The sequence below is a fragment of the Camelus bactrianus genome, chromosome 26, assembly GCF_048773025.1.
Source record: "Camelus bactrianus isolate YW-2024 breed Bactrian camel chromosome 26, ASM4877302v1, whole genome shotgun sequence".
Lineage (NCBI taxonomy): Eukaryota > Metazoa > Chordata > Mammalia > Artiodactyla > Camelidae > Camelus > Camelus bactrianus.
Genome location: NC_133564.1, coordinates 24,071,486 through 24,096,992, shown reverse-complemented (window position 1 = coordinate 24,096,992; position 25,507 = coordinate 24,071,486). Strand labels below are relative to the sequence as shown.

At 49.2% G+C, this 25,507-nt stretch overlaps 1 protein-coding gene across 1 annotated transcript; it reads left to right on the top strand.

Moving 5' to 3' along the window:
- Window positions 1-476: 476 nt before the first annotated feature.
- On the top strand, window positions 477-16,298 carry DUSP4 (dual specificity phosphatase 4). Its single transcript, XM_010953228.3, has 4 exons — window positions 477-1,335; window positions 10,199-10,344; window positions 11,362-11,581; window positions 12,204-16,298. Exons 1-4 carry the CDS (start codon window positions 903-905, stop codon window positions 12,587-12,589), a joined length of 1,185 nt encoding a protein of 394 aa, XP_010951530.2. The 5' UTR covers window positions 477-902; the 3' UTR covers window positions 12,590-16,298.
- Window positions 16,299-25,507: the final 9,209 nt, after the last annotated feature.

Below are 25,507 nucleotides of genomic sequence, written 5' to 3'. Positions count from 1 at the left end.
AGTCCAGGCCTCCTCTAGGACGGCTTCTCGGATGGCGGTTTCTTTCCGCCGTTTGCCGCCACAGCCGCAGTAGTGTGGGGTGGCCGCACCGCGACTGGGTCCGGCTGGACGCGCGCGGCGGAGGCCTGGGTGAAGCGCCGCGGCTCTCCATTCACAAAGTCCGGGCGCTGCAGCTCGCCGGCGGGTCGGAGGCCTCCTCCCTTTTCCTCTAGGTCTCGGTTTTATGAATGGGCCTGGCGGCGAGCGTCGCTCTCCTTGTTTACTCCGCTCTTTGTGACGTCACGTCCCCGTGACTGGGCGCGAGCGGCCGGCACTCCATTCACGCGCCCGGGCAGGCAGAGGGGGAGGGGCCGACGGGGCGGGGGGAGCGGAGAGGAGGCGGGGCAGGGCGCGAGGCCCAGAATGGAAAGAGGCGGGGCCTCGCGAGGTAGTAATGAATCTGCCCCCTCCCGGGGGAGAGCTGAGGAGCATTAATAAATCTATAAGCCTAGGAGAGGAAACTCTGGCTGGGGCAGAGTGCGGAGCTCCGGCTGTTCGTGGAGAACGGCGGCCGGAACGGCAGTGCCGGCAGAAGCAGCACAACGGGCAAAGTACAATAGAGACGACAGCTGAAGGGAGCCCTCGGTCCTCTCCTGTAAACACACTCCCCTCCACCGCCACCTCCCCCTCGGCACTGTGCTGCTTGGCGCCCGAGGCCGCTCGGACTGCTATGTAACCTCGAGGCTTCGGTAGGAAGGGGACCAGGGAGAAGAGGTTCACCCGTGGGAGCCCCTGGGGGCCAAGTTTGCGGCCACTTTTACCCGCGCCCTCCCGTAGCTCCTGCCCGGCCCCTTCCTGCAGCCCAGCTGGCCCCGGCGTCCTTCGCCTTCTCTCGTGCCCAACACCCGCGGTTCCCGGCGACCATGGTGACGATGGAGGAGCTTCGGGAGATGGACTGCAGTGTGCTGAAAAGGCTGATGAACCGGGACGAGAACGGCGGTGGTGCGGGCGGCAGCGGCGGCCACGGCGCCCTGGGGCTGCTGAGCGGCGGCAAGTGCCTGCTGCTAGACTGCAGACCGTTCCTGGCGCACAGCGCGGGCTACATCCGAGGCTCCGTCAACGTGCGCTGCAACACTATCGTGCGGCGGCGGGCCAAGGGCTCTGTGAGCCTGGAGCAGATCCTGCCCGCTGAGGAGGAGGTCCGCGCCCGCCTGCGCTCCGGCCTCTACTCCGCGGTCATCGTCTACGACGAGCGCAGCCCGCGCGCCGAGAGCCTCCGTGAGGACAGCACGGTGTCTCTGGTGGTGCAGGCGCTGCGCCGCAACGCCGAGCGCACCGACATCTGCTTGCTCAAAGGTAAACGCGGGCGCCGGGCGCGAGCTGGAGGGTCAGTGCGGTGGGGCTCGGCGGCCTGCGCCTTAGTGAGCTGGAGAAGTGCCTGGGGGGAACTCGTGGCTGCGGGATCCCCGCGCACTCCTTTGTGCGTGTTGGTGTGTGCACGGATGTGCAAGGATTCTGTGCGTTTGTGTGCAGGCGCGAGCTCCTGAAGTCCTCAGAGGCGGTGAGGGCGCGTGGCCTCCGACACCTGCAATTCTGCACGCTGCCCTGCGATTCTGTTTGTTTACACCCACTAGCGGTCTGCCCTCGCGGGCTAAGCGGCTTGGCTGCGTTGCCCACCTTCCAGTCCAGGGAAGTGCTTCCAAGGGCAACTGTGCGGGGGAGGGGGACAGGTTAGGCCTGTTGGTTTGGCGTGTCCGGGCCCCGCACTGAGTCCGACCTAGAGATCCCGAGACTTGGGAAGTGGGGTGAAGGAGGGTGAGCGCCGGGGTAGGATCGGCCCTGCCGATGGTGTGAAGCGATCTGTATCTCCCCTCCTGTTGTTAAGTCCGAGCTCCACTGGGAGGTGGCCAACCCCTCCCGCCTCGAGCCAGACCCAGATTCCGGGAGCGGGAGGCTGGAGGTCCGAGTATTTGGGGGAACGCAAGGCGGGACTGGGCCTCTTAAACTGAGGCCGCGGAGAAGTCTGACCTTTTGTTCAGACCCGACTCTCAGATGGCGGCGCGTGCGTAAGTGCGAAACTCTTGGGGAGGGGAGGTCTTGTCAAGTCTGCAAGTCGGAAACCCCGCAAGGGCAGAGGGCTACCCAAGCACCTGGAGGCACCGAGCGCTGGACGCACCTGCCAGGCTGTGTCGGGCGGCAGGGAGCCGGCAGGGAGCGTGGGGTAGGGGCGCCTCTTCCTCTCGCGCTGCATTCCGTGCATTCCTTCGCCCTCGGCGGGTCCTCGCCTCCCAAGCCGAGAGGCGTTTCGGACCCTGGCCGTCAAAGAGCCGCCCCTTTCCCTGCCAGCGCCCTCGGCCCCCTCCCTCCTGTCCCCCCCCCCCCCGATACGCTCCCGCTAAAGGAAAGGAGATGGGGCCGGAGGCGCGGCGGAAAGCTCTCTCCACCGCCCCTTCCAAAAAGCACAACACTGCTCAGGGCCGACAGGCCGGGCTTTCCCCCGTGAACAGCGGGGGGCTTTGTTCTCGGCAGTTGTTTCCTGGCCATTTGACCTGTCAGCTGCTGGGGAAATGCTGCTGTTGACCTTTGGTTGAACTACTAAGGCGATTTTGCTGATTTTTCTTTCTCTGCGAGGGCGGCCTTTGGCACCTCCAGTTGAGCCCAACCCTCCTCCCTTCGCCTCCAAGCGCTTTAAGAGAAAGTGCCAGGAAGGGCCTTGCACCGGAAGGACCGACTGCTAAGCGGGGCGAGGACGCAGGGGCCTGGGGCCCCGGCGGCCGGGCCGCCAGCTGTGTCGGGAGCCCTGCGGTCCTCGACTAGGCAGAGCTCCAAGGTGCGGTCCGGGCTGTTGAGCACACCGCCCGCCCTCCCTTGCCTTGGTTCTGGCGCTCGTGGGGACGATGAGAGAAAGTCTCAGGGACGGAAGTCCCTTCGAGTGGCAGGGGCTGGCCGCGGTGTTCTCGGTGCCGCGCTGCTCTCCGTCGCTCCTGATTTGGAGCCCGACGGCGCGCCTGCCTTCGCGGTCCCTGAACCCAGGAGCCTTCTCGAGGTGGGGTAGACGCACGTGGAGTCTGGGTTCGTTTTGTTTTTCTTCCTGGAAGGAATCGGAGAGGACCGCCCTAGGGTTTCCGGGTGCGCAGACACTTAGGCCCCACTCCCGGGAAGGGAGACAGATTTTTAAGGATTCCTCCTCGGGCTCCCGGCCCTTCCCTGATTACCCCGAATCCCGCTGGGAGAGCCCGGAGCCAGATCGGTACCGAGAGCCTCTCCGCAGACCGGCCACCCGGCGCGAGGCACATGCCAATGTGAAGACAGGGTAGGACGGGCAGCCTCTGGGTAAAACGACAGTCCCCTGGCGGTTGGCAAGTTGCCTGACCACCGGAAAAGGAGTGATCTAAGGGCTGTTTCCTCCCGAGGCCTGCACTGCCTCCTGTTGTCTGACCTGGTGCGGGCAGAGAGGATGGCCCTCTGTATCTTGAACTCCACATCCTCTGAGATGGGGAGCGTTTAGGCCTGAGCCGCTGGGTCGAAGTTCTCTCTCTTTATGAACAGCACCCCCCACCCCCACCCCGGGAGGAGGCAGGAGAGATACCGCAAGGTCTTTCTAAGTGAAAGGAGCCTGCCTTTGGAAGCAGCCGCCTAAAATTCACGGGGGCGGAGAGTCCTTCCAGCTTTTTCTGCAGTGGTGATAGAACATCTTTGAGGTTAACTGGGTCATATTCTATACAACTTAGCTTATTTTCATTTATGTGCTAAGCAGAAGCAGTCTTAACACAGTTCCTCTTCCTTCTCTCTACCTTCTATTGAAAAGGCATCCCTAGCAAGGGCAGAAAGAAATGGGCAGTGTCTGCTCCCACAGCGCTGCGGGAAGGTGCGTCTGGGGAGGGCAGCAATGCCTCCTGCTTCCCGGTTCCCTGGAGAAGCCAGTGGAAGGCAGGAAATGGGGGTTCCTGGCAGGGGGTTCTGGGGGCAGGAAACTAAAGGGAAATGGGGAGACAGGCCCCTTAGATTATCTGTAGTAAGCGCCTGAGTTGATTAGGGGTTGGGTAATTTCGGTAATTTTTTCCCACCAGAGTTGTTCCTTCTATTTTGCAGCTAGTGGGCCTTTGTGTGCATCTCATTTCATGTGCAGTGGTGGGTGTGGAGTAAAAGTGGTCAGACGCAACGCCAGTGGGAGACTGCTGGTGTCTGCCACCCTAGGGGGGACAGTAAAACAGCTGGCTATTTCCAGAAGGTCTGTTATCCTTCCTGGCCCCAGGCTACGTCATTCTTACCAATTAATTGCATTAAAAAAGCCAATTTTTCTATTTCTGCCACTTTAAAGGGCAGTTGGTTACTCACTGCAGGTAGTTAATAATTAATACCACAGGCAAGAATTCATACTTAAGAATAAACTTTACTTAGTATCAATGAAATGCTGCCTGGCCTTTATATTTCATAATATTACCCAAGTTTTGCCAAAAGCAGTAACCCAAATCACATTTTCTGGTCTGTTAGCTAGTAAAAGTTACCCTTTGGGATAAACTTTTTTTTTTTAAGCTCATTTTATTTAAAATCATGTAAGATTTTTAGGGAGAGTTTAGAAATTTCAGCTTTCCAGTTTTTATCAGAGTACACATCCCCATAGAAGCCCCTTTTTCTCACTGTCAAAGATCCTTGGATTAGAGTTTTAGACACCCCTCACCACCTCCCTTGCCCCCGGTCAGTAGAGAAAGACAAAAAGAACATTTTCTTACCCCAACAGAAGTCATTCTTTACCTCTCACATTCCCAAATAACACATCAGTCAGTTATGATGATTTCAGGTATAAAAATATTACCTTACTTTTCCTCTTGCCTAAAATTCATCTCAGCCCATGCCCTTTGTCACGTATTATTCTAGTTCTGACTTCAAAGCTGTTCCGGAGCTGCTTTGAGAACTTGGGAAGATCAAATATTCCAGCTTCTCCCTCTAGGTTGGAACTCATGTTCCCAATCATCCCCAGACCTGAAGATACAGACTCGGACATTGCATGTCTAGAGAAATCAGCCACCAAGGCCCATCATGAATGCTGTGGGTGGGGGTCAGGCCTTCTGCCTGTTCTCACTCCATGTCCATTTGCCCCGCCCATCCTCATTTCCAGGAGGTCAGTGGCATCAAACAGCACAGCTCTGAGGGATGCTAAGGTCAAACACCTCTTTCACCCAAAGGAAAAGGACTGGCTTTTCTCCTTGCAAATAGGACACAATGCCCATGGAAGCTGAAAATTGTTAGAATTACAAAAAATGGTAGGCCTTAAGGTAAATTTCTAACCCCTGCCGTCAGGCGTTAAGGAGTTAAAGGAATGAGGCAAACTCACTACTCTTTGCATCATTTGAACTGGATGCTTCCAACCAACCAAGCAACTAAAGATAGGGCGTAGGTGTAAACTGACAGTGACAGCCTGATCCTGGATGCTTCTGGAAAGGTGGGCTGTCCCCACCAAGGTGCGCTGCACAGAGGACTGAGGGAAGGAGAGAAGGTGGCATTTTTAAGGAACCAAGAAATTCCTTGAACAAATCAGAACATCTGAAACCAGATATCTGGTTTTCTTTCTGGGAAGCAGTTCCGCCTAACAAAGAGGAAGGTTGACAGGAAGGAATGTTGACTCTTGGCTGAATGGAGCAGAGAGCATGGAAGGGGCCGCAAACTGGGTCCAGCCCGACTGTGGCGTCAGGTGTCAGCCAGCGGGCCTGGGACCTGGGTCTTTGCAGGGAGTCCCAGGGTAAGAAACTCACTTAGGTAAGTTGTAAATACTGCTCAGCATCTCTAGGGGCATTTTTTTAGGTCAACACTCACATTGAGGGACGTTCTCAAAGGCAAAGGACCTTCAGATGACCCCAGACTTTCTTGCTGGGCAACATTTGCCTTGTGTTGATAAGATGTCCCGGGAGAGCAAGGCCAGGAGCCTATCTGTGAATGGGGATATTCTGAGTGTTGAGAGGGGAATGAGAAGAAGGCTGCGGTCACTTTAAGATCCATGACATTGTCACCACCGAGACAGTCTTTCCTATCACAGACAGCTTTAAAAGTCCTGTTGTGGTGAGAGGACCAGCACCACCCCAGCCTGCCCTTTCTAAAGGACCATCTCTCATCCACTCTCCACCCAGACATGGGTGGGAGGCTGGTGGGTCCTCATTTTCAGGAAACTTTGAAAATTGCCTTGCTGTGTGTGTGAGAAAAAGAAAAGAACACAGAACTGAACTGTAGCTGTGGTTATTCCTCAAAGAAGTCGGGTGGAAAATTATAGTTCTTCCCCTCCCCTCCCCTCCCCCAGACTCTCAAGTTTTAAAATTAAGATGAGAAAATGAGAGTTTTAAGACTGTATTATTAAATAAGAACATGGGAAAAAATGGTCACAATTAGTCAGCATATCTGTTACAGAATTACATTCAATAGGACGTAGGGAAAACCGGGGGGAATTCATTGGCATATGTATTGTGAATTATGTTCAGAAGATAAAAATCAGACGTTAAGGCACCTGCTGTCAGTTTGCAGTTTGCAGATAAGTAGTTGGTGGACATTCAGGATCACAGAATATTGGGACTTAGAGACAGTATAGCTGGAACCTTATATTTTGAGGGTAGAAGACATGGTTTAGGAGGGAAGGTGCTTGCTGGGGCTCCCACAGCCAGAGCTGAGACGTGGGGATCTAAACCTAGCTCTTACTGGAAGGGCTGTGCTGTGGTCCCCACACAGATTTCGGATGGGAAGCGGGGAAGCACCGAGGAGAGAAGAGCAGGGGTCAGACTTTTTCAACCCCACCCACAGAAGGACATTCAGTTTCATTTCCGCCATGACCCAGTAAAGGGCCAGACATGCCTGAAACTGGAGGGCCAGGAAATTACACCCTCTGTCAACGCAATGCTTTCCAGTAGTTTCTATTTTATTTTGTCAAATTTTTAAAAAATGCTGGTCACGACTCCTTCATGACTACCTGTGGTCAGGGAGGCACTGGAAAGAAGCAGAGTTTGGTGAAATGTCAGCAGTTCCCTGTTCACATCCTTTCTGTTTCTGCATGAAAATTCTTTCTTCACTTGAGAAGGACCACCAGGGAGGCAGACTGAGCAGCAGGGTGGGCTCCTGCTGGCCAGGTTAGAAGTGGGCTTTGGGACCAGCGGGCTGAAGGCCATCCTCGCCCTTACCTGAGGCCACCTTGCACTTCAGTTTCCTCTTCTGTAAAACTGGGGCAGGTCACACCTTCCTCAAGGGCTGCTGCTTGGACACACACCAACGCATAATGAACATTTCCTTTTAAGAGGGTCTATCATTTTATTAACGTGGATGGGAGACCCCAAGGGCTTCCTGGGATGTGGACTGAATGGTCCCTTACAGCTGCACCACCTTGCCTTACCTACTCTGGGCCCCACCATCGCATGTCCTACTCATCCGAGGTCTTGGCCTGAGTGCAGCTCCGTGGCCCCAGAAGGAGGTCCTTTGGTGATGCTCCTTCTAACTACTAGCCACTGACACCTCACCCCCAGCAAAGCCAGGGACAGCTCAGGAAGGAAAACCCTTTCCATTCTGTCACCATCAAGGATGTGACTCTTCTGCTGCTCCTGTCCCTTGAATAAATCTGCTTCATCACTTAGTTCCTTTCTGACCGTTCTCTGAAGATCCCCGAGAAGGACTGACTTTTCAGTCATTTTTCTGCTTCATTGTAATGGTGCCTTTTCCTGACCATTGTTGTCTCTGCCCTGTCATGAGCAGCCTGGGGGAGATGGCAAACAGCCCCACTCCGGCCTGGTCTGGCCTCTGGGCCACCTGCCCCCTTCCCTGCCCTCCACACCCCCGGGGTCAGCTGTAGGCTCAGGACCCCTCTGCAGGGTCTGCTGCACCCCAAGATTGACCGATGATCAACCCTGCGAGATAGGGGATGTTCCTGGCCAGGTAGGGGATGCAGGGCTCAGGAAATGCCAGGTACCTGGCCTTCTGCTGTCTACCCACCAGCTCTCAAGACTCCAACTGGAAAAAATAAGTAAAGCCCAGGAGGAGAAAGCTGTCCAGAGCCTGAGGAGTTGCCAGTAGAGCTGGAGTCCCCCGTAGGTACCAAAAAAGGAAAACTTCGTGCGTGCTTCCCTGAGGCCAGGTGCAGAGCACTGATTGTTTCTATCAGTCCTCGCAGGTGGCTCTCGGCCTGGACTGTTAATCACATTTTACAGATGAGGAAGAGGCTCAGAGAGGTTCAGCAACAGACCCAGGCTGCACAGCTGATGATTCACAGGCCTGGCTTTCAGCCTGGACCTGCAAGTCTGACCGCAAAAGCTGGGCTCTTCTGGAACTTGAGTCTGGTGCCCTGTCCTGTACCTTCTCAGCAATGGGCAGAACATTCTCTTGACCACTCTGAGGCTCCTGGCTCCTGCCGCCCTCAGGGCTTCTTTTCCTCTGTGACCTTGAAGCCTGACTGCTGGCCTGCCTGTCCAGGTGATGACCCATTGGAGGGTACCATTCATGTCTTACAGCTCTTTGAAAAAATGTATTTTAATAGCTCAAATGATGTAATAAATACACAGATTATTTTAGTGAAAATATTTCAAATCTCTAGAAGTATATAGCATAACAAGGGATGGCTTTTCGATTTGTTGATGGACCCATTTCTCCTTCTACTTTCTCCAAAGGGAAGCCCTTCCCAAAGTTCCGCATCCCAGAGGCCTATCGTGGGAACTTCAGCTCCAGGCACTTGCTGGCTCTTCTTCCCCCATGCACTGCATTTGGGACAGCAGTGTTTGCAGCCTGGCAGGGAAAGGGGACAGATGGGGGTGATGGAAGGCAGGGGTGCTCCTGTGACACAAAGTCCACTAAGGCCACCAACACGTCTGAAGCGGGCAGTACTGGCCCCTCCAGCAGGTTTTTCCCTCCAGGGAGGCTGGTCATTATGACTCAGCAGGAGCACAGGCCTGTGACCAGGGAGATGTCCATTTATATCCTGAGAGAGGGAGCGGTGGGGGGAATAGAGCCTCTGGTCAGAGGGGAAAAAATGTCTGCCCTGTTTCTGTTAGCCTTATGATGTGGCAAACGGTCATTTTCCTTCCTCTCTGAAGCAGTAGTTTCTAGGGCTGGGATTCGGGGCAAGTAATTGTCACATGTCGACATGTTGGAAAATTGCTATGAACGGTGATAGGGAACAGTGCACCCACCCTGTCACTCAGTCATAAAGATTTATTGGTGCTAGTGACCTCCGTGACCGTCAGTTGAATGGGTCCATTAGTATGGTTGTTCTGCAACCTGCAGACCCAACTGGATTAATTTATAATCCATTTCTGGTCCTATGGAAACTGAAAAATAAAAACACAAGAAGGGCCAAACCTTGACAGTAGATGATTAGTTTCCTGCAGAGCAGGATCCCAGAGATCACAAGAAAATCAGAGGTACAGGCTGAATGTCCCTCTTGGTGTGTTTCCCTTCCCGCCTCCACCTGCATCTCTGCCCACCCCTGCCCAGCCGGCATTTTCCTGCGTGGTACTAACACTGTTTCAGAGAAATTGGCCGTTTATCTTTCTTACTTAAAACACCTCCCTTCCACGGAAGATGATCCCACAGATGACCATTCCAGAGCTTAGCAACTCTCAGGTCAGGAAATCCTCCCTTGCCCCAAACCTGTATGGAGCAAAGAGGATTTATTTAGATTTAAGCCTGTTTCCTTTCATTTTGGCCCCTTGTTGATGGAACAACTGCTTGTGAGACCATGTGATTGGCATCTGTTCTGTTGCTGAGATCCAGAAGGGCTGGTGCCAGGGTCATAGTTTTTTTATTTTCTCCCACATTGGAGAACCTCTGAAAGGGCTGGAGTTGGAGGATGACAGACATCTTTGTAGGTCCCAAGGCTGCTGGCTGCCTTAGTGCTTGTGGAAACCCCCAGCAGCTATTCTTTCTTCCATGCTTTGTCGTCATCCTAAGAAAAGCTTGCCTTCTGCATTCCCCCCTGCACATCCTCCTTTGTGTATATGCATCCCAAACCGAAGTCTTGTTCCTAAAGCTTTCCTTCTAGCCGTCAGGATGCAGTCTGGGTAGAATATAGTCTCTGCGTCTCTGACAGTCGCCGTAGCCCTTATCTCTGAGCCCACAGCGCCACTCAGTGGCAAATATGGGTGCAACCAGCCCCAGCTTCCCAATGGCGCTCCTCAATCAGGATAGGATTCAAGTTCTTTCTGGTTTCCTGCTGGCGCAGTGACCCCATTAACCTGAACATCTTTCTCCTTTACAGGTGGCTATGAGAGGTTCTCCTCCGAGTACCCAGAATTCTGTTCCAAAACCAAGGCCCTGGCAGCCATCCCAGCGGCTGTGCCCCCAAGCACGGCTGAGTCCTTGGACCTGGGCTGCAGCTCCTGCGGAACCCCACTGCATGACCAGGTGCGGGGCTTCTGTTCAGAGTTCTGCTTGTTAAAGGCTTTGGACGTGGTGCCTCAATTTGGGGACACTGTGCTGAGCCCTTAGTATTGGGGTGCGATGTTAGGTAGAGCCCATCCTTCCCTGAAATTCTTCCCCTTCCTTCCATTATTTCCTTTACTGAAGAAACAAATATAAAGACACAAGTCCCTGGTTTAGCCTCTAGAGCTTTGGGCAGATGAGTGAGGCCAGTAGTGTGTGAGCTGCTCTGCAGGCAGCTGAGACCCCAGCCCCAGTTCCCAGCAGTCAGGCTGTGCACCCTACACACAAGCCAGTCATAAATGCTAAATGGACGTAAATGGTCAGGCAACTCTCCTCCGAAGAAAACCAGCTGGCGCCAGGACATTACTTGTAAGTCCACCTCTTCCAGTCCTTTCCTTTAGATGGAGAAAGAGTGGATTTATGGGGTCCAGCAACTCTGCTCCCCAAATCCCAGATCACTTGTGTTGATCTGACTCAGAAGTGTCATTAGTTAAGCCAACGTGACCTCATTTTGCCAGGATCCCTCCTCTTGTCTGTGAGGCCACCATGGCACCTGTTTGTGATGTGCTAAGTAAAGACGTAGCCAACCAAGTAAGAACCCAAGCTACACCACAAATAGCTCAGTGATAGCAGGTGGAAGCTCTTCGTGTCACAAACAGTGGGATGATGCCAGCGTCGTCTGCCGCTTCACTGGCCACGGGGAAGGTAGGCAGGCTGCATGAACCAGCGGGCGGGGCCCATAAGGCCTACACCTGCTGTGCAGAGCCGAGCTCTCAGCCAGAGAAGTCCCACTGAGCCCATCACTCCGTCCAGGAGCTCCAGCAGGACATGGGGAAACCTGAAGGGGTGGTGTCCACAGGCAGTCTCCCCAGGGCCTGGGAAAGACCACCTCAGACTGCCTTCCCTCTCCCGCATTACGTCCCCCAGCCTTCTTCCTGGTTGTCTTCCACTCATGATGTTGGGGGGGGGGGGGTCCTGTGTTTTCCCTTTCTGGTGCAGGGGGGCCCCGTGGAGATCCTTCCCTTCCTCTACCTCGGCAGTGCCTACCATGCTGCCCGAAGAGACATGCTGGACGCCCTGGGCATCACCGCCCTGCTGAACGTCTCCTCCGACTGCCCAAACCACTTTGAAGGACACTACCAGTACAAGTGCATCCCGGTGGAGGATAACCACAAGGCGGACATCAGCTCCTGGTTCATGGAGGCCATCGAGTACATCGGTAGGCTGGCTCTGGCGGGGTGCTGGGTCCAAGGCTGGCTGGGGGCCAGGGAGGATGGGAGCGGAGAGCGAGCCGCTGGTAACTGGTGTGTGGAAGCAGGGATTTAGGAAGGGCTGTATCCAGGCCCGTTTCCCCTCTTCCTTAGTAGGAAGACTTGCCCGTGGGCTGTTGCATGGGGCAGAGATATCGGAAGACGGACTTACACGAACAGCAGGACTTACGTAAACAGCAAGTGCCCTTAGTTAAGAGAGCCAATGGCCTTTTCCTCGTCTCCAGGGCAGAGAGGATAATTTGGGGATAGGGAGGAAGACAAAGGGAGAATTGGGCCATTGTTTTCATTTCTGCAAATGAAAACCCTTCCCTGTATGTCAGGATGTAACTGGCTTTAGCTATGCACATTTCCTAAGCATAGTACATTTGTTTGGTTAAGTCTCAAAACTACCTCAGAATGGGTGGAATTCCGATGCCCCTCCCACGTGGGTTTCTTCCTTCAGTGGGTCAGCAGGAGGGCCCCAGCCCACATTTCTCAGATCCTCCCCGCCACACCCTCGTTTTGGCTGAGGCCACCTGCCCGCGCCATAGGTGGAGGCGGGCACTGACTGTGCACTGCTCTCTGCCCCAGATGCGGTGAAGGAGCGCCGCGGGCGCGTGCTGGTGCACTGCCAGGCCGGCATCTCGCGCTCGGCCACCATCTGCCTGGCCTACCTGATGATGAAGAAGCGAGTGAGGCTGGAGGAGGCCTTCGAGTTCGTCAAGCAGCGGCGGAGCATCATCTCACCCAACTTCAGCTTCATGGGGCAGCTGCTGCAGTTCGAGTCGCAGGTGCTGGCCACGTCCTGCGCGGTGGAGGCCGCCAGCCCGTCGGGCCCCCTGCGCGAGCGGGGCAAGGCCACCCCCACCCCCACCTCGCAGTTCGTATTCAGCTTCCCGGTCTCCGTGGGGGTGCACCCGGCCCCCAGCAGCCTACCGTACCTGCACAGCCCCATCACCACCTCCCCCAGCTGTTAGAGCCCTCGGAACGCCCCTAGACCCAAACCAGTCGGCTCTCAGCCAGGTGGGGTGGGCCCCTGTATGGGCAGCGAGTCGGGACTGACCAGCAGGGGGCAGGCGACCCAGCTCCTTCTATCCATTTCTCCTGGGCCAGCCGCGGGGCCCCGCGAGAAGGGCAATAAGGACCTCGAATACATATTTAACGCAAACAAACAAAACACTCCAACTTAGAGCAATAACGGCTTCCTCAACAGGCAGGGAAGACCTGGGTTTGGTTTGTGTGTCAGTTTTACTTTTCAGATAGGAATTTCTTACCTCATTTTTTTAAGCAGTAAGGCTTGAAGTTATGAAACCCACAGATCCTGGCAAATGTGCCCACTCAATTTTATTAAGGGGGGTGGGAGGGAGGGAAGGGAAAGAGACCAGAAGATAACAAGTTTGCCAGAAGTGCCTGGTTCTGTGTGCTTAGTCCTTTTGTCGTCGTAGTAGCTACAGGATTTTTTTCTTTTTTTAAGAAATCTTTTTAGGACCTGGTTTTCCTTTCTAAGTCACCAACAGGTGAATAATCATGCTTAATAATAAATTAAAATATTTATTAAGAATTTCCTCATAGTAAGTACAAAAAGTCTAGTGACAGTGAATTTAGAAATATTTATATTGATGTGGATCCGCGGAGCACAGTAGCATGCAGATGTCAAAGCAGTTAGGAAGTGGTGTGTACAAGTCAGCATGGTGACCAACTTGCATTCGCAGAGAAGCTGGGAGGGTGAGGTGGGCGGAGGAAGAAAGGAAGGGACTACTTTTAAATCAGGACGTCCTTAAGTGTTCGTGCGCGGCTGGTGGCCGCCCCCCTTCCCTCCATCCGGGACACCGAATCCACCCATGCGCACATCCGCGGAGGCTGCTTCCGCCAACATGGAGTGTGGGCTGTCCTTTGGAAGTTGGTTCTTAGGCACAGGAACCACTGAAGCGATTTGAAACCATGAGAATATAACCGTTTCTGATGCTCAGTTTGGCGGTGAGAGCTTTTTTTCTCATAGACCTGCCTGAGAACTTGGATATTATCTGTGAGAAATGTTATATAATGTAAGGTGCTCCTAAAAAAATTGGGTGCAATTCAGAGTTTTCTGCAGTGAGTTACTTGGCAAGGCCACTGGGGAGCCCCTCTGACGAGACAGACCCGAAATGGAGCCTTTTGGAAGTGGAAGCACCATCTTTTTTCTCTTTTGCATAAATCATAATTTTTAATTTTAGAGGGTTTTCTTGGAATGAAGTACACCAACAAATTCTTGCATTCTTAAAATTCCTGGTTTAGGTGGATATTTTTCAAAGCCATCTTGAATAAAAAGAGGGGAATGGACACCCTATTTCAGGTCCCGTGGAAGTCTAGGACGGCAGGAGAGGGTGAGTGGGGACTCAGGCAGATTCTGCTTGGGAGCTGGCTGCTCGGCTCCTGTGACGGGGACCCGGAGCACACTCAGGTGCCATTCTAGAATCCTTTCTTGGGATAATGCCATTTTCAGGGGCCATTCCAAAGGGGGGAATGGCCTTTGGAGAAAGGTGGGTTGGGCTTGGGGGGGGGAGACAAAGCTCGTGTTATTTAATTTGTAGTATTGTGGACAATGTTGCTATGGAGTGTCAGATTAGATGTAATTGCAAATTTGTCTAGAAACAGGAGCATGTTTTTGTTTGGTTTGGTTTGGCTTTTTGTTTTGTTTTCTCCCTCTGAGGATCTAAGTGATGAACATTCTTGCTCACCTGTAAATAACTTCAAGCCTCAGTGTCAGAACAGTGTTGGGATGCCCCTTTTCATCCCTGTACCCCGACAGGATCAGATTCGTGACATTTCCTTCCATAAACATCGTTGGCATCGTTTGTCCTGCCTTTGTCAAGCCCTGTTGTGGGTGTGACCAGAGTTCCCGATTCCTGATTTCAGAAAAGCACGAGGCTCCCTCCTTCCCTGGGAGCTGCTTGGCTGAATCATTGGGGGGGGGGGTGTTGGGGTTCCTGGACAACAGACCTGTTCAGAGACGTTTCCACTTTTTCCTTGATTCCTGGACGTTGCTTCATGTTTTGTGATGAATGAGGTCAAGTGGGTTCGACAGCTGGAATAGCAGGGGTTCAACAAACGGTGGACCCGAAGAGGGGGTGCCTGAGGAGGGGAGAGGTGGCTTAGAACAGATTCACTTTCTACAGAACGAGTGTGCATTTGCCAAAACCTGTGTATCCTGCTTTGCCAGACAGTCGGAGCCCAGGACCCACCCCAGCCATGTCTTTTCCCTGCTTTCCAATCCAAGTCTTCTGTCAGCAATGTCAAACCACTGTTTATGAAGCTGTTTTCTTTGTACTTGATAGCAATGTGAGTCTTAAAACTCTTAGAAAGAAAATAGGAAACTGGCTTGATTGGAAATGGGGAGTTAAGGTCCCTATTCTCCCATCAGAAGCCCCTTGGGTGGCTTGGCTAGCTCTGATGAAGACAGCACCGCAGGGTCAGTCCCAGTGGCCGATGGGTCTCAACAGGCATCTCTCCCATGTAGTGATCTCCGATGATGCAAAATTTCTGTAATGGCCAGAAACAATTGCCCCTCTCACTGATTAAAGCTGTGCTATTGACTCCAAAAGGCCATAGACCCACTGGATCTTCTGCAGAGACTGAAGGACACTGCCAGTTCCCTCCCTGCGTCTTGTGTGCCAAGGGTGTTGGAGGAGCCGTGGGGAATGGGCCTGCCTCCCCCAGGCCAGTATTCAGCTGAGCTGCTGGCCAGGAGCTCCCAGCCTCGGTCTTTGCCTCCTGAGGCCATTTTCCTCAGGTGCCCATTCCAGCCTGATTTCAGAGAGGTTTCCACAGCGTTGGGAAGTCATGAGAAAAAATGTCAAATCCTTGGAAGATGGACAGAGGGCGGTGGGACAGGTAATTAATATGTGAGGGAAAGGGGCCGTTAGGCTGGACGTTGGGCACCAAGCCCTTAGTTAGCAAAGTGAAGGTTTGCCTTGGCTGCCCAGCAGTCTCAGCTGGGGGGCTTTGAAACGCTGCTACCAGGCCAGCCCAGACCAAGTACACCTGGGTTTCTGGAGGAGGGACCCAGGCATCAGTGTTTCAGAAGCTCCCCAAGTGCTTTCCCTGTGTAACCAAGTTTGGAAAACTGCTTTCTGGATGGCAAGGTGCTCTTGGAGGCCAGGTCTTGATAACACAGAGCTAGCTTTTCTCGCAGAAACCATGGCCAGGTTTGTCACTGGCTCAGCTGAGGGACAAGGTGGTTTCTGTCAAGTGCTCAAGGGGCATGTGAGCTCCTGGACGAGGCGCCCTTTCACGCTCCTTCAGAGTCAGCTGGTCTGTGGAACATTGTCAGGACCTGAACACAGTGTCTGGATGTCGATGATCTACCTTGAAAGTTTCCTTGTCTGTCAAGCAGAATGGAGAGTGCCACCACTTTGAAGGTACCCTCCTCCCCCCGGGGGAACTGTGCCCTTCCTTGGAGTTTCTGAGTCATGTGAGAAAGAGGCTTCTTCAAGACAGCAATGCAATACTTGTAACTTCTGTAAATAGCCCCATCTTTCAGAGTGATGTCATTTCTACATTTGATATGCTTGTATTTCTGTAGGATGTATATAGTTTAGGGGATATTTTGGTTTGGTTTTTTTTTTTTTTTTAGAAAAGTCAACATGTCTGTTTTTATTTATTGCTTGAAAAAAAGCATTTGAAGAAAAATAAATACATTTTCAACCACCTCTGGCTTGACTTCTCCTTTCCTGTAAAAACTGTGCTGCTGTGTTACCTTGGTTGATCTGGGTCATTTGATAATCTTGTGCCCCGAGGAACATCTACAGTGGAGACAGGCTGGTCAGATCTGCAAGCCCATCTTTGCTCCCTAACCCCACTCAAGGTGACAGAAGGCTGATATGAATCTCTGAGAACCTGATTTCTCCACTCAGAGACAGTGACAGGAAGAATTGAATGATGAGAGACAGGGAGGGTCCTGCATCTGAGAGTCGACTCTGTCCCAAGCACTGGATGGAGTGATGATGGCTCTGAGGCTGGGAGAACTCAGTCTTAAATAGCCTAAGCCCAAGTGATTAGGGCTCTAACCAAAGAATGTACCAGCACATTCCACAGCTGAGACTCCCCGCCCCGTTGATAACAAGGGGGTCCAGCCTGGCTCACAGAACCTTAGGACATTTTCCTGACCTCATACTCTGTTGGGAGTGTGGAAATAGCAGGATGCCTCAAGGCCAGATTGAAGAAATAAATGGATGAAGATGATAGAGCTTGGTGGTTCCCCAAGGCTGATCTGTGACTTGCTGGCATCAGATTCCACTTGTACATGCTCCCCCCAAAGTATAAACCAATAGCGTGTTAGTAAACATGCATTTCCACTGTGTTCTTGTTATTTAACATTATTTTGGAAGCACTAGCCAGTATCATTAGCAAGTGCGAGAAATGAGGTATACAGTTTGGAGAGTGGGAGGACAGATTACTTGTAGATGACGTGTATCTGGAAGACTATCAGAAATATGAATTCGGCAAATGCGTGCTTAGCTAAGAGCTGAGTTCAGCAACCCAGCTGAGTCCTTCTTACCCCACGAACTTAAAAGAACCTGTCAACAAAGAAAGCCCTGCACTGAGTTAGCTTCCTAGTGGAAGGTGAAGAGGGGAAGGTGCAGGCTTTGTAGCAGGAGAAAAAACAAGAGGAATGAGCTGATCTTGAGGTGAAGGAACCTTATCTAATGGGGAAAATGTAGTCCAGTGGACGTCCTGTGTTCTGACCAGTGGGATGGGCCTCTTCTCTTCCTGGGAGAGGGAGAGTGGATAGACTGGCAGATGCACAGAAAAGGGGTTAGATAAAGGCAAAAGGGTCAGTGTCTCCAACACATTCCTTCAGGAAGCCTTTAGAGAAAAGGTGCTCAAGTTTCTCGTGAAAGCAGGGATAATCTATTATTTTTTTTTTTTTAACGGAATCTAGCTTACCAGAGCATTAGCCGTGGGAACTAGCTCTGTACCAGTTGCCATAAGGAAGTTTAGTGGGAAACTCTTGAACTCCTTGTTAATGTATCTCATGTCAATTTAATTCTTAGACCAGCCAGAAGAACCTAGAAGGGGAGAGGAAAATTTCTTCCTCCCCAACAACAGGATAATACTTTAGATATTAGCCAAGTCAACTAGTCAACTATTTAAAATGTTTCAGGGACATCCAAAAAGAATGTAGTCTCTGTTTTGGGGTACAAAGTTTTATGTGTTTGTTAAAATCAAGCTAGTTAAATACAATATTCAACAACCTGTTTGGGTTTTTTTTGTCAGTTTCTTAGAGGAATGTATTAAAAATATGAGGAGGATTTGATCAAGTCAGAGTCATAGTGGAAGATTTAGCAGTTTGTGCTTTCTGTGTTTTGATGGTGCATGCACAAAGTCACAATTGTCAAGGCTTCTTGTGGCTCACAGGTGATGTTTCTTTTTTCCACATACTGTTCCATTCTACTTTGTCTGGAATCAATAATACCATTTCTGTATTCGTTTGGTCACCACTTGTCTGGTTTGTCTTTGTATGTCTCCATTTTAAGTAACCATTGGGGATTTACCTTTCAATCATAGAGAACACTTGATCATTAAATAATAGAAATGTGACTGCAGGTTTATAGGTTGAATTCTGTAATTCAGCCAAATGTCGATTCTGGATATTTGTTTAGAACAGTGTAACCCCATTTAAAATATAACCCATGGCTTTGAGAAAATATAGCAACACAAGGCCAAGGGATGTCTCCCCCGACCTCTTCCTTTCCACCTCCCAGTGGAAGAGATTCTCTTCCAACAATCTGAGCAAATGAGCAAAAATAGCAGAGGCACCAGCAGAATTGCACACTCACAGTCCTGTCCTTGTCATCACAACTTCTTTTTTCATTTCCAAGATGATTGCTTCTGCTAAGTTTCCAAACAGATTAAAGCAATTCACCTGGAACTCAGACTCTAGAGGAGGGCGGGCCTTGAATTAATGAGCCTCATGATTTAACAATATATATTATTCTTGTTTCAGTTTCTTCCCTTCCCACAGTAAAACAGCTTTATCGAAAAACTAAAATGCATCTAAATATTAGAAAGCAAAAAATCTCCCCAAATCCTTCATCTCTGAAACAATCACCCTCAACATTCCATGACCATCTTTCTACATATATGTATGTGCATATATACATATATACACACATGAACACACACTTTCATGTTCTATCTCATGGACAGAGTCATGATAGTTATATTTTCTTGTGGCTTGCAGGTGATTTTTTTTTTGTTGTTCAATGTTTTAGATAGATATATAGATTATATATATTATATAGATAGATTTTATAATATATATACACATACACACACACACATAGGGTTATTTCTTTCAAAAATGTCAGACATATTCTGAATTCGTCTTTTCATTTACCTCCCTCCCTCCCTCCACCAGATTCTGCAAACAACCACTGTTAACAATCACAGGACCTTCCATATCTTGCCATGCTCATAGAGTCATATACAATATAACATATCGTATTACATGGTATAATGGTAAAAAGTACATATACCAGATATCTCTCTATATATGACTACATGTAGGGATTTTATTTGGTGGTGTTTGCTTTATAAAGACAAGAGCATACAATACACAATTTTCTGCGTCTCTCTTCCCTCAATATATTGTGGAAAATCTTTCAAGTCAAATGATAAATGATCAGATTCACTCCTAATTTCTTTATGTGGGTAATTGGTTCACATAGATCAAAAATTTGAAAAATACAGATGTGTATGTAACACTCCCTTCTCAACTATGTCGCCTCACCACCCAGTTGACCCTGTTTACCAGTGTTACCAGATTTTTACATATTCACTCAAAAGATAGTCCATTCATTTACAAGTAAGCACGGGAAGGTATAGTGTGTTTATATTTATGTAATTTCTCCCCCACCCAAACACTAACACTGTTGTAAAACTTCCTGAGTGTTGTCAATCTGATAGGTCACTTGTGTTAAGTTACTATTTTAACTTGCATTTCTTTTATTATGCGATTGGGCAACTTTTATATATTCAAGAGCTATTTGTATTTTTTTTTCTAAGAACTGTATGTTCATAATTCTTACCTGATTTGCATTTTTTATCTCATAGATTATCTGGAATTCTTTCTGTATGGAAGAGATTAGCCCCTTGGCTCTGGTATGATTTGCAGACATTTCCACCAGTTTGTCATTTACCTTTTGACTTTGCTTATAATCGTTTTCTAATTTTTTTTAATAAATATATGTTAGAGTTCCTGCTTTCAGTTCTTTCGGTATATACTGTCCTGCCTTATTTTAAAGAATATTTAGATAGAGAATAAAACTGCATGCTTGTGGCTAGGTTCCCGCTGCTGTGCAAGGAAACATCAGCTGTATTTCAATGTAATACACTGAGTGCGTGCATGGGAGGAGAGCTTGTCTGGCAACTGTTCTCTTTTCCTCATACTTCTGGGTCTAAACTTGGAGCACAGGTCTATAAGATTAGGTTCCGAGTTCAAGGTGGGGGAAACATAAAGAATGTTTGCTTTTCCCATCTGTCCTTTCCAGTTTCAAACTGTAACCGAGCAGGACGGGGCCCTCCAGGACAGACCCCCTCCCCCATACCCTCTGCTGTGGCCCCTCTCTGAAGGACCCAGGTAATAGTATCTCATGCAGGTTTCCTGAGTTTTTAAGATGCTAAAAACCACCACCAAATGGAAGAAATTAACTACTTGATGATCTTGAGCAGAGTTTCCTTCTCCCACCTAAAGGTTGAGCACAGTTAACCAATTAGAGAATTGTGCACAGCTGATCACAGACCCTGGGCCTCTCAACTGACCTTTAAGAGTGCTCAGCTGAAACCCTTCAGGGAGTTCGGGGCTTTGTGAGCATGAGCCACGCGTTCTCCTTGCTCCGCCCAGCAGTAAACCTTTCTCTGCTCCAAGCTCTGGAGTTTTTTGGTTGGTTTGGCCTCACTGTGCCGTTAGGCACACAATGGCCAGTTAACAGTTTGGGTGAAGCCAGCCCGGAGTCTGTTCCCATGGTGGGTTGACCCCGGCAGGGGCAGCGCCTTCCCTGGGTCCCAGCAGCTGCCGGAGCAAAGTGAGCCCCAGGGACCAGGGAGAGACTCTCCCTGACCGGCGGGCACGGCTGCCCCAGCCCGAGGCCGTTGGAGCCAAGAACCATTGAGGAGAGCTGTGTCCACACTCGGTGTCGCCTGGGGTGAGTGGCTCCAGCCCGTGCCGGCTGGGAATTCTCTCCGCTCCATCTGGGCTCGTTCCTGCCGGGAAGGGAGCCGCTCTGGGCTCCTTGGTGGCCACTCTGGGTCCGTTCTGTTCTGAGAGCTGGGCCTCTCTGTTAGGAGGCCTCCGTCTGGGAGTGGAAGTGGAAGTTTTAGAGGACACCTCCCCTGACTGTGCGACCATTGCTTACTTGTGTTTTTGTGTGTGTGGTTTTGGGGTGAGCCACTTTGGCTGGTGCAGGATGAGAAATTCCACCCGCTCCACCTGGGCTCCTTCCCTTCCCTTCCCTGAGCCATTCCCGGCTCAACGGGAGCTGCTCTGGGTCCGTTTTTTTGGGAGCCAGGTGGCTCTGGAAGCCCCTGTCCGGGAATGAAGTGGAATTTTAGGGCTACACCTCGTGTTTGTGGGGCTGTGTTTGTTGTATGTGTGTGTGTGTCGGTACTTGCACTGACCGGTTGAGATGACCTTGGTGAGTCACGGGGCTCACGTGTGATGACACTGGGGTAGCCTTCCCTTTGCATTGGCTTCACCTGTGGTGGAGTGTTGGTTGGAACTAGCCTTGGTCACTCACTCAGCTTCATCTCTGATGGGTCACGGGTTGGGGTTCTTCCCTTTTGGACCAACGGGGCATTGGTTGGGAATCTCTTTTAGGGCCAGGGAACTGTGACCCTGGGAGACCTTTTTGAATTGTTGTTTGTTTGATATTTGATAACATCGGCCGTGAATAATTAAGAAAGGATGATCAAGGCTCTTTTCCACCTTGATCTAGTCTCCCAGGTTATATTTTGCAAAACTGAGAGATCTTCAACTATGCTCCCATAAATGAAAGAAAATATTTATTGTGATACTGTGTAGGCTCCATACTCCTGAGATCTGGAGAACAATGGCCCCTCATGGCTCTGCTATTATGTCAGTGGCCCTTTTGCAATTTGGCTTTTATCTTGTTTGGGGTGTGTCTGTGCGTGCGTGTCTGTGTGTGTGCGCGTGTGTCTGTGTCTTGGTACCTTTTCTCTCTCCCTGGTTTTGCTGAAAGTGAGCCATGTGAATGTGAGTCAATGACAGATATTTGGGGGAAAAAATCTCTGAAAATAGCCAATGTGGTTGGGCTTTGTAAAAGCAGTTTAGAGGAGGAATTTTCATTTATTTGAGGTATAAATGATCTACCTGGGCACGTAAGGAAACAGTTTTTTAAACTCAAGCAGAAAAATCTGAGATCTGTTGTTTCTTGTTATGTAAAATATTGACTTGTGAATGAGCTCTGTTTAATTGGCTTAAAAGTAAGTGATTACAAATTAAATACTTCTAAGTATAAAAGGAGCTAGAAGGAACAAATTTCAGGCTTGTGTGACCTAGGAAATATTCAATACTTCTTTTATATCTGATATTAAAGCTAGTTTAAGCTTGTTGGTGTAATCAATACAGACATGCCTTTTATTGTGCCTAGGTTTAGGTCAGTAAGTTCATGTTTCTGTTGCAGTTTGTTAGCAGAAAGAAATCAGCTTGGTATGATGAAATTCTTACAGGTGACTTGAGTACCGGTGAGATAAGAACTTTTGGGTGAACTCCTTGGAAATGACTATGTTTTGGGACTGTTTACTTAAAGGTGTCTTTAAGTAAGACATTAAAGAATGTCTCCCCTCCGAATGTTCGGTGACTTGAGATTTTGGAGTTGTGCTGGATTGGGATGATGGAATTTTACTGAACAGTTGAATAGCTAGGTCATTCTCAGGCAAAATAAGATTGAAGCATTCACTGGAATTGAAGATATTTAGGAGTTGAGGATTCTAATTTAAATATGTAGTTAAGGCTACTAGAAATAGTAAAGGAAACATTGGGTATGCAGGAAAGTAGGATATATGTTTTGAGCAAAAGGTATGAGGAATGGGATTGCATTTTGTTAGGTAAAAGAAAGTGATTTGGTCCTACAGCTGGTTGTTTCTAGATGGGAAAAATTAAGGGATGAACTACTATGAATACAGAAAGTTGTGGAAGGTTTGTAGAAGGGGAGCCTTAAAAAAGGAGTTCTGTGCATGGTTGGGCTGCGATCGGATTAAACTTAATTAGGTAAATGGATTTGGTTGTTAAAAGTGGGCTGGTGCGGGACTGGATTTGGTTCCTCTGTTAAGAAAACAAGTCTATTCAGAATGCTTCTGATGACGGTTTGTGTGAAACTTTTTCATATTTTTGACAAACTTCCTGTCAGGTTCTAATTGACGTAGCTGGTTTGAGATGCTTTAGAGGGCCCCTGAGACGTCTCAGAAAAATACTACACTAACTGGGATTGGTTGGTGTGCTGAATTACACGGGAAGCATTGTTAAATGAGTGATAAGCCTCCTCAGATTGTATGGTACAGATAAAAGTCATTAATATATATCCTAAAAATTATATAAAGTTTCTGAAACTTGGCTATGTCCTGGTATAATGCTATCAGTCATGATTCTGGTTGTTACCTTGGACTGTTTAAGCTTCATTGTCAAAAACACTGTAATCAGATCTTTTCCTTTTCCTTTTTGGGTCTTTTGTCATTCATAGACAGTTAAGCTGAGGCTTTGCAGGGCTGCTTCGTCTTCAAGAAAATTCATAAAAAGGACTTTGTGACAAGTACAGGTTTCTTTTTAAATCATACTGCTTAGTTGGGTAAAATACTTTAAAAGTAATAAACTCTGATTTCATGGACCTGTTGGTAAGGGGGATTGATTACATGGGGTTAAGTGAACTGATGTATATGGTTATAGTGCTTTTGGTTTTGTCTGAAATATTACTGGCTTTACTTTTTTACATGTTTTCTAATTGAACTGTTTACCAAATGTTTATCTCCCTATCAATATTGCCCCCAGTGTTTGGGATTGAAAGAGAATTCTCTAGTGGGATTGTCAGAGTATAACTACCATGATGTGTAATACTGCTTGCTTTAAGTCTGTTGCTAAAAGCACATGTACAATGCTTGTGTAACAATTGGGTGTAAGTGATAAAATGTATGGCCTATGAGGTGTTTGCCCGTTAATACTTCTGTGCCTGTTTACCATTACTGATAACTTTTCCCCCAATGTGGATAACCAGGCAAATATAAAGGAGACCTAGCACCAGGGACGTGGGGTGAGAGCCACACCCCCAGTGCTGAGGGACAGGTACTTGGACCATGAATGCTTTCTATTAAAAGATTTATAATCAAAAGGGGAAATGATGGGAAAATCTGCACGTATTGAGATATGGGGAAGTCATTCTGGCTTCTGTATGGTTTGACTTAAACTTTACTGACCATAATGGCCTGTTTTGAGGCCTTTTGGACATGCACCATACCTCTGCTTTGGCACTGAGGAGGGGAATGCATTGGAAAGTCAAAATGGAGTAGCTGTGATTTAGATATTCAAGGTAAAACTAGGTGGCCATTATGGACATGATTTCAGGCACATTCCCGTATTGTTGAGAACTCGAATTTTCTGGGCGGTCACACTGGAGGTACCTCCAGCCATTCTCAAAGCAGTGTCTGCTGCAGCCTTATGACCTCAAGGTCTCATGTAACTATTAAATTTTTAGATAATAAAATTGCTTTAGATCAGATGTGAGTAGGACAAAGGAGACATGTAATGGCCAATAGCTCTTGTTATGTATATATTAGCACCACATCAAAAGTTAAAACCTACTCAGATAAAAGTAGACAACTGGCTTCCTGGCTGCAAGTTTCCCCAAAACGCCAGGTCCAGACTGGTTTTCACGCTTAGTCTCCTGAATTCCTCAGGGAATGAGGTTTTAATCATACCAGACTGATCCAGGACTTGGGACTTGGGACTTGGGACTTGGAAGTATTTTCAACTCAGTGTCCATTCCCCAAATCCAGGTGGGACTCCACCCCATTTCAGCAGGGAGTGCCCAGAGCAGTTGTCACCCCATTTCCTGATTTGGGGAAGGATGAAACAGGATTGGAGATTGAAACCGAGTTCCTCTGCTGAGATTATGATGAACCTCTCTGTCCAAATACTATCTCCCTTCTTGTCCAACCTGTTCTCCTCAAGATTGAGGAGTATCGAAGAAAAGGGGGGAATTGTAGCCAAGCAGGACCTTATGGGGCCCCCTGGGGCAAACCCCTCCCCCATACCCTCTGCTGTGGCTCCTCTCTGAAGGACCCAGGTAATAGTATCTCATGCAAATTTCCTGAGTTTTTCAGATGCTAAAAAACCACCACCTAAAGGAAGAAATTAACTATTTAATGATCATGGCATGTAGCCCCCATCTCCTGCCTAAGGATTGATCACCATCAACCAATCAGAATTGTGCACAGCTGATCACAGACCCTGGGCCCCTCCCTCAGGTGATCTTTAAAAATGCTCACCTGAAACCCTTCCGGGAGTTTGGGGGTTCCTGGGACACGAGCCACCTGTTCTCCTTGCCTGGCCCTACAATAAACCTTGCACTGCTCCTAACTCTGATGCTTTAGTTTGGCCTCACTGTGCATCAGGCACATGAAGGTTGCTTTCAGTAACAAAACTAATTAAAAATAACAGGATTCTTTTTTCTTTTATTTGAAGTATAATTGATTTACAATGTTGTGTTAGTTTCTGTTGTATAGCATAGTGATTCAGTTACACATAAATACACTTTTTCATATTATTTTTCATTATTGGTTATTACAAGCTATTGAATATAGTTCCCTGTACTGTACAGTAGGACCTTGTTTGTCTATTCTGAATA

Coding starts and splice junctions, on each gene's coding strand:
- DUSP4 (XM_010953228.3), top strand. CDS start 903: ATGGTGACGATGGAGGAGCTTCGGGAGATGGACTGCAGTGTGCTGAAA. Junction 10,345..11,361: donor GAACCCCACTGCATGACCAG/GTGCGGGGCTTC, acceptor TTTCTGGTGCAG/GGGGGCCCCGTGGAGATCCT. Junction 11,582..12,203: donor GGAGGCCATCGAGTACATCG/GTAGGCTGGCTC, acceptor TCTCTGCCCCAG/ATGCGGTGAAGGAGCGCCGC.